This window comes from Brassica oleracea, chromosome C8 (assembly GCF_000695525.1).
Source record: "Brassica oleracea var. oleracea cultivar TO1000 chromosome C8, BOL, whole genome shotgun sequence".
NCBI lineage: Eukaryota > Viridiplantae > Streptophyta > Magnoliopsida > Brassicales > Brassicaceae > Brassica > Brassica oleracea.
The window spans coordinates 8643-17020 of record NC_027755.1 but is presented as its reverse complement, the minus strand read 5'-3'; the positions used below and the strand labels follow the sequence as shown (position 1 = coordinate 17020).

At 36.5% G+C, this 8378-nt stretch overlaps 1 protein-coding gene across 1 annotated transcript in view; it reads left to right on the top strand.

Moving 5' to 3' along the window:
- The first annotated feature begins 1047 nt into the window (after nt 1–1047).
- Nucleotides 1048–8378, top strand: part of LOC106310410 (E3 ubiquitin-protein ligase MARCH2-like) — a 15899-nt gene continuing 8568 nt past the window's right edge. The window contains exons 1-3 of the mRNA XM_013747644.1: nt 1048–1327; nt 1424–1495; nt 7624–7691. Coding sequence (XP_013603098.1) covers nt 1091–1327; nt 1424–1495; nt 7624–7691 — 377 coding nt within the window. The 5' untranslated portion in view covers nt 1048–1090. The remainder of the gene's footprint in view (nt 1328–1423; nt 1496–7623; nt 7692–8378) is intronic.

The window sequence follows — 8378 nt, the reverse complement described above, 5'->3', positions numbered from 1 at the left end:
CAAAACAGAATGTGATGATAACTCGTTTTTTAAATATGTGCTATAGTGAGAAGCACATTTGATCATAGTTTAAATCATATAAAAGTAGCAAGCAAACTCATAAAACACATCAAACTCATCGATGACCTCTACATATCTCATAACAAATCATCAGCTGATCATATCCCATAACAAATCAATAAAACACACATTCAGTTTTGCAAGAGACAAGTTACCTTGTGTGTCACTACAGAAACGCTCTCTCACTTCAGCTACTCTTGTCTGTCAAGTGTCAAGGACTCGAACCTCCAGCGTCCTGTTACAAAAGAACAAAACCATTAAGTTACATATCTCAAACGCAATACAAACGGATAGAACGAAACTTAAAGAATCAATCCATATCTATACAAGAACGGATACAAACAAACTGAATGCGTACAGATCAGTAAACTTGAACCTATCTCAAATCTCATAAAACCCAATCTCAGATTCATCAATATGAACAAACCCAACTCAGATCACAAACAAAAATCCATCTCAGATAAAAAAAAACCCAACTCAGATCTCAAACAAATCATCAATATGAACAAACCCAAAGGATGGAAACTGACCGGAGGAGAAGATGAGAACAGACGGAGTCACGGAGAAGAAGTTGAGAACAGATGGAGGAAGAGAGGAGAAGTGGAGAACGGTCGGAGGATAGGAGGAGAAGTGGAAAACATACGGAGGACAAGAGGAGAAGTGGAAAACAGACGAAGGACAGGAGGAGAACGGAGAGCTTCGTCGTCGTCGCAATCGCCAAAAGAGATGCCGACTCGCTAGTTTCGTGAAAAGAGAAAAATAAAATTTTTTTAATTTTTCCTCAAAATTGAAAACCCTAGAAATTTTTCTTTATTGGGCCACCCAAGTTCACATTGCCCAATTCCATAAAAACCCATAAATAAATTGGTTTCCAAATTCTGACCACTTAAAACCCACATGGAAATATGGATATAATTAGTGGAAGCCCAGATGTACGTGGACATGGACTCCCATCCGACAGCCAGTTTACAGTTCTACTCATCATGAATACCTTTTTAAGTTGGACTCTCTCTCTCTCTCTTTCTTTCATATGTTGTTGTTATGTTGTTGTTCTCTGAGAGAAACAAGAAACAGAGTAAAACATTTTAAAAAAGCAGAGCTTAGAAACTCAATCGCAGAGACGGAGAGATCAGAGATGGGAGATGTAATATTATTCATCGAAGATATTAGCGATTTAATATCAAATTTCTCACGCTGCAGAATCTGTCACGAAGAAGAAGCCGAGAGCTACTTTGAAGCTCCTTGTTCTTGCTCAGGCACCCTCAAGGTATCGAAATATCAAAATCTCAATTTTGAAATAAGCTTATCTTTATTGTAAAACTATTTTGTCAGTATGAAAAGATGATTTATTTCGTTTGATCAGTTTGCGCACAGAGATTGCATACAACGATGGTGCGATGAGAAAGGAAACACCATTTGTGAAATATGTCTCCAGGTTTGACCAATTCTCATCCAAATTTTCAAAAAAAAAAAATAAATCAATAAGTTCGAATATTACTATTTCGGGAACGATTTGATTCTTTTGATGTTTTTAAATAATTTGTTTTCATCTTGTCTTTAAAAAATAAAAATTGATCGTTATCTCCTTGTTTGTTTTTTCTAAGACAATTACGTGTTTCAAAGATATACTCCTTCGTGTCGTGTCCCGTGATCTTTTTTTGCATTATCAGGGAAGAAAAATATTCGAGTCTCTTTAAAATATCGTAATTGTTTGAACCGAAAATGGTGTGTTTGTCGGATTCATACAACGAAGAATTTAAGAAATAGATTTCTTAGATTCTTGAGGCTAAAGAGAAATCAACATAGAAATCAAATGGAAAATGAACATCAAAAAGAATTTATTGATTAAAGATTATATTACATGTATGATTACAAGTGTAAATAAATCTAAGAATCAATAAGCTCTTTGTATGAAGTGTTTAGTATTTAAAATGGGAAGAAGAAGATCCCTTGCTAAAGAGATGTGTCTCTTTATTTATACAAGGAAGAAACTAGGGCTTCATAGTAAAATGGGCATAGCTCATTGTCTAATGGGGCTTGAGGGAAGATGTAAATCCACCCCCAACAGTAAGTCCCCCCCAAGTTCGTTGAGAGAGATGGAATCGATCTCTGCGAAGTTTACGAATAGGGTTTATTAGACAATGAACTAGACACATTCATGCCTATGACGGTTTAGGCGAGTTTATTTCGAACTTGTGCCTAGTAAGAAGCGAGTTTGCTTTAAACTCGTGCTTAATTAGATAATGAACTAGACACATTCATGCCTATGACGGTTTAGGCGAGTTTATTTCGAACTTGTGCCTAGTAAGAAGCGAGTTTGCTTTAAACTCGTGCTTAGCGAAAGACGAGTTTACTTGACTCATGCTAAGGCAGAGGCGAGTTTACTGAGAGCTCGTGCCTAGTGGAAGGAGAGCTTCTGTAAACTCATGCCTAGCCAAAGACGAGTTTTTGTAAACTCGTGTCTAACAATAAGCGAGTCGACCACAAACTCGTGCCTAATAAAAAGCAAGTTCAATTTAAACTCGTGCCTAAAATGCATGTTTACCGAACTATTGCCGCCCCGAAGTCTCGTGTTGAGATCGTGTGTGTCGAGCAAGTTGTTGGCGTGTATGCTTGTCAGGCTATGATGACGTTGAGAAACGTTCTGGCTTGTGCCGCTTGTGGTAAAATCTTCGTGAGAATCATAATCTGGGCTTGTCATTTGTGGTGCAATGACAAGAGATTAATCCGAGCCGGTCACATGTCTGCCTCGCAATTGATTCTGGCTCACAAAGAAAAAATATGATGATCATCAGATTGAGTTTATCCAAAAGAGATAATCAAGTCTTATGTAATTGATAAGCAAACCATCAAATCTTATTTTGCTTAATACTCATGAGCCGTTTAATAATTTAAACCAAAGCCATAATTTCGAAAGTGATTAAAGCATGCGATGATTCAATAAGAGAGCTTATCTTTGGGTGAAGAAGTCAAATAGCATCTAGGCAGTGATAACGTTCCTTTGATGCATCAACGAGAGCGTTAGAGCTCTTGTTCCCGGTTGTTACTGAGGTGATCGCGCGATTGCCCGGATCGGGTGCCAAGATGCCAACGACTTTGTACTGAAGCAGTGAGCTGTCTCACATAGTAACCTTGTGAATCTGAATGGGACCATCACATGACGCAGCAACAAGCTGGAGCGTGACTATCGATATGTTGCGATCTCCACTTCTCGAAATGAGTTGTGGTGAAGATGAAACACGGATTGTGTCCATTTACGTTGGAGCTCGAGTTGGTAGGAGTAAATCTTTAAAAACAGAGCTCGACATCTCGGTCAAAACGAGTTAGCTATCGCCATGGAAGATCGTTAGGGATGAAAAGGAGGAAGCTTCCTTGTAGGTTTAGGTGGTCATTGCCGTGATCTGGTCTCGAACTTGGAGCATAACTTAGCAGATGTGAAACAGAAGCTGTTGTTGAAGCTGCTGACAGAATCAGAACAGAAACTTCATAGCTTCTGACAAATCCACAAAGCTGTTGTTGGATAAGGAGAGAAACAGAAGAGGCTTCATGTTGATGAGGTGATTGACTCAAGATCCCTCTTTTCTTCTTCTTATCCATCTCCTTGCACTGATCGAAAGAAACAACAACACTTCTTCCCAAGCAAGGGTTAATCCGATCTATATCTGTCACTCTGTCGTTCTCGTAATCAAATCTAGAGCTCGGGATCTCAAGAACTCGATCCAACAGTGCAGCAAAGATCATGTGTTTCTCAAGGTAGATCGAATGGTTGCTCATCTGACCAGACAAGCAGTAACGCCAAGACTGAGACTTTCGGTCCGAGATCATGTCGTTGCAATCTTTACGAGCAAGAGGAAACAGAAGTGACGAGCTCGTGCCGAGATCAAGCTCGTGAGCTTCGTCGAGATCATTTCTCCGAGATGATTGCCATTGAGCTCGTTGCAATCTTTACGAGCAAGAGGAAACAGAAGTGACGAGCTTGTGCCGATATCAAGCTCGTGAGCTTCGTCGAGATCATTTCTCCGAGATGATTGCCAGGTTGCTGGAAGCCACAAGTTGCGGCTTCTTGGAGAGGTGATATGAAGATAAGCTCATGTCTCATGTGCTGTTTCCTCTTGTCGTCAGAACTCAAGTCGGGAGCTAGTTGCTGGAGATGAACCTTTGAGACGTGACAAGAACCTTCATGTGACGAGAAGCTTGAAGTCAAAGAGCTCAATTACAAGAAAAGATCAGAGCTTTATCTGTGGAGTCAAGCTTGGGCTCCTTGTCTTGATGGAGCTCAGAGACGTTGTTACTTTTTTTTTCTTAAGAAGATTGAGCCGGTTACAGCCTTTGCCGAGATCGTTGAGTCATCTTCCGTGCTTGTCTCCTCTAATTGAAACAGATAGTAGGGCTTCCCTTCCTCCTCCTCCTTTGTCTTGTACTCTCTGATACTTCATAGTAGAAGGTTAAGCGAGTTGGTAAGAAGAACCAACCCACAACCTCCGCTGGAGAACGACGACGTCGCCGTTCCGAGAGCTTCGTCTGAATGCTACAGCTACTGCAGGAGAAGCTTCATCCATGACGGAACACAACGTAATGCTTGCTTGATCTCTCTTGAACAGACCCAAATCAAAAAAGCAATGAGCTTAGCTAGCACCAGATATGCTTCTCTATAAAGCTTGGGGAGATACAGGCTCCTTGTTGCTTCATGCTTTGTCAGCTCATAAAGCTCTCTCCTTTGTCGGCCAACAGATCCATGCTCTTGTAAGGAAGCTTGGGTTCGAAAGCATAACCCAGATTCGGATCTCCCTTCAAGTTTCACTCAGCAACAATCAATAACTCTAGTGCACGCCAAGTGTTCGACGAAACTCTTTGAAAATGGAAGATGAAAGAGTCGATCTTGATTCTTGATTGCTTTTTTTTTTTTTTTTTTTACCAAGATCTAGGTTTTTCCAAGTTTGATATGCTATGAAGATTGTTCTCTTTGCCCCTCCTTCTAGCGCCAACTGTTTGAACCGAAAATGGTGTGTTTGTCGGATTCATACAACGAAAAATTTAAGAAATAGATTTCTTAGATTCTTGAGGCTAAAGAGAAATCAACATAAACATCAAAAAAATTTTATTGATTAAAGATTATATTACATGTATGATTACAAGTGTAAATAAATCTAAGAATCAATAAGCTCTTTGTATGAAGTGTTTAGTATTTAAAATGGGAAGAAGAAGATCCCTTGCTAAAGAGATGTGTCTCTTTATTTATACAAGGAAGAAACTAGGGCTTCATAGTAAAATGGGCATAGCTCATTGTCTAATGGGGCTTGAGGGAAGATGTAAATCCACCCCCAACAGTAATCAATGAGCCAATGCCATCCTGTTAATCATATCTTATTCGAGTTATTTATTTATTTAATCTAGATATTCAATTAGTTTGGAACAAATATGGTAACTGGATCCATCGTTTTATGGGACCCATTACACTTTGGTGCACGTATTTATTTTCTAATTATGGCTGGAGAACTAGGAATTTCTTGAAAAAAGATTTTAAAGTAAAAAAAAAATGAGAAAATTGTTTTTTAGAGCAAAAAATGATTACTATGTCCTTTTAGATTAATCTCGTATACTTTATGTCTCATTAGGCTAAATATTTTCAAAATGACAATAATACCTTTAAAATTATAACTTTTAAATATAATAAATAATGAGTTCGATCAAGCGGGATCGATCAATCCGAAATTACAAGGTCGAACGGATCGATCGATCCTGATCATTATACAGAATAAAAAAACGCGGAGTATATACTAATCGACCTGGTCAATTTCACTCGATCAACAAAGATCGATTTCATACAGATCGACCGATCTCGAATTATTGACCGATCGATCCGTGGAAGCATAGATATGAATCATGGTAGAAATAATGTAAAAATTTTGTGAACAATCAATGGAATATAGAAGACGGTGTGAGAAGAAAGTTACCACTTTTTTCGCTTTTTTTGTTTTTTTTAAATCGATTTTTTCAAAATATGAAAGTGAATATTTCCAAATATTTTGTTTCCATATTTTTAAGAACTGATTTTTTATTCGTAGAATACAACTAATATGTAGAAATCGGCTTATACAGGTTTTTAGAATTATAGTAATATGTAGATTTTGAATTCTACATGTTTTAGTTTTACAGTAAATCTGTAGAAGTTAGTTTATACGTGTTTTAGATTTATATTAATGTATATATTTTGATTTCTAAAGATTTTAAATCAGTAGGTTTAGAATACTCTTATTTACGTAGATCACGTATTCTAAACATTGTAGATTCAATGAAAAAGTGTATTTCGTTTTCTATTTCGTAGAATGTCATTTCGACTTTATTTAGAACAGAATCTGAAAATTATGATTTAAACATTTTAGAACTGAAAAAAATACCACTAAGTTCATATATGTATTTTATCAATAATTACTATTTTTTCAATTTTTTTGTTTGTAAAACTATTTATTAAATTTATTTTCAAAAATATTAAAAGGTGTTATAGGCAAAAATGACACAAAATAGATATTATTCTAAAAGAACATAGTTATCATTTTTTTTGCTTTTAAAAATACAATTTTCCCAAAAGAAAAAGCATCGGACACTGCAGTACGGTTTTGATGTTAATTTGCTAGTTCTCAATATCTTCGCTTTAAGGGTCCGACTGGTTTAAACGCAGCAGTTGCGGTTCCGGGTGCGGAAGTTTACGGATGCGGGTGGTTGCGATTTCAAGCGTTATTAAGCGTTTTGTATGACTGGTACAACGTTTGAAAATTGTTGCGTATGCGGGATATAAGATATTGCAGCTTTAATAATAAATTACCCATATTAACATATTATTTATAAAAAATTTAAATCAGTTGAAAGTTATAATATTAATAAAATTTGTTCTGAAGATTTATATTAAAAAAAATTCAAAAAAAATTTATTGCGTTTTATATGTGTGTTTATCTTTATATATGTGTGTATATAAATGTTTAAAAATTCTAATAAATAGTTAGTTTAAAGTTATTATAAAGTAAATTATGATATTGTTTGTGAATTTTAACTAATATATAAAATATGTATATATTATTTATAATATTTTCATTTTAAAATTTTAATTTTAAAATATTTTTGATAATAATTTTATATTTATATTTTCACCCGGAACCGCAAACGCTAGTTAGAACCAGTTTTTGATTTTAAGAGGTTCGGAACGGTTCAGAACGATTTATAGCGGTTTGTATGATTGTTTCGAAACGCTGTCTACCGCTACCAACCGCCAAAGTGCGTTTGTGGATCGTAGCAGGAAAACCAGTCAGGCCTTAGTCTCAGGTTTTAGCAATTTACTATATTATGTATCTGTATTCTGAAAAAACATGACGTCTTAATCAGCTAATTTCGTTTCTTTATTATAACGTAACCACTTCAATTTTACGATAAATAAAGATAAACCAGCTTTTAGTTAGATTTTCCAATTAGTTTGCTTGGAGTGTTTTTAAAAAAGATCGATTTAACAGAATATGTATTTCTGTTAATGCAGTTAGAGTTAACATTGTAAAATTATACATTGTATTGCAGGAGTATAAACCTGGATATACCACTACTTCAAAACCATCTCGTTTTATTGAAGCAGCAGTAACAATCAGGTAATTAGTTTTCTCAAAACTAACTTAAAAGTTTGGATTAAGCTTCAAATATTATAGTTACATAAAAATAAAAAAAATATAATAGTTACATTTTAGGTTTGTTGTTCCAGTTTATTTAAATCACTCACGCGCAGAGTGATAGATTAAACTTTCATTATTCCTATGATTCAAAGCGAATAAACTTTTCATTTGTTTAATTTATGAGAAGTGGGAATTTACGTAGAGCGAGGAGAGAACTCCTTTCCTGGTGCAGATATTCATCACAAGCAGCTCCTTCAACACTCAGGAAGCTGCTCTGTCACGGGACCATTTATCACATTTGGAGACATCGTAACAACGTCCTTCATAACAGTGTGCATCTCTGTTGGGGTCGAAAACGGTTACGACGAAGTTAACGTCCAAAATCTCCGAAGAAGAAAAACGTAGGAAACTTCTCCGACAAATACTTTTTCGAAATAGATTCTTCTTTACGAAAAACCATTGCGGAAGAAACGCGAATCATCGGACAAGAGCTCGAGAAGGATCGTTACGTAGTGACCAAACGCGTGCTCCGCTCGGTCGCTACGTAGCAACCGAGTTCGAGCCAAAGCTCAGTCGCTACATAGCGACCAAACGCCCATTCCGCTCGGTCGCTACGTAGCAACCGAGCTCGAGCCGGAGCTCGGTCGCTACGTAGCGACCGAGCTC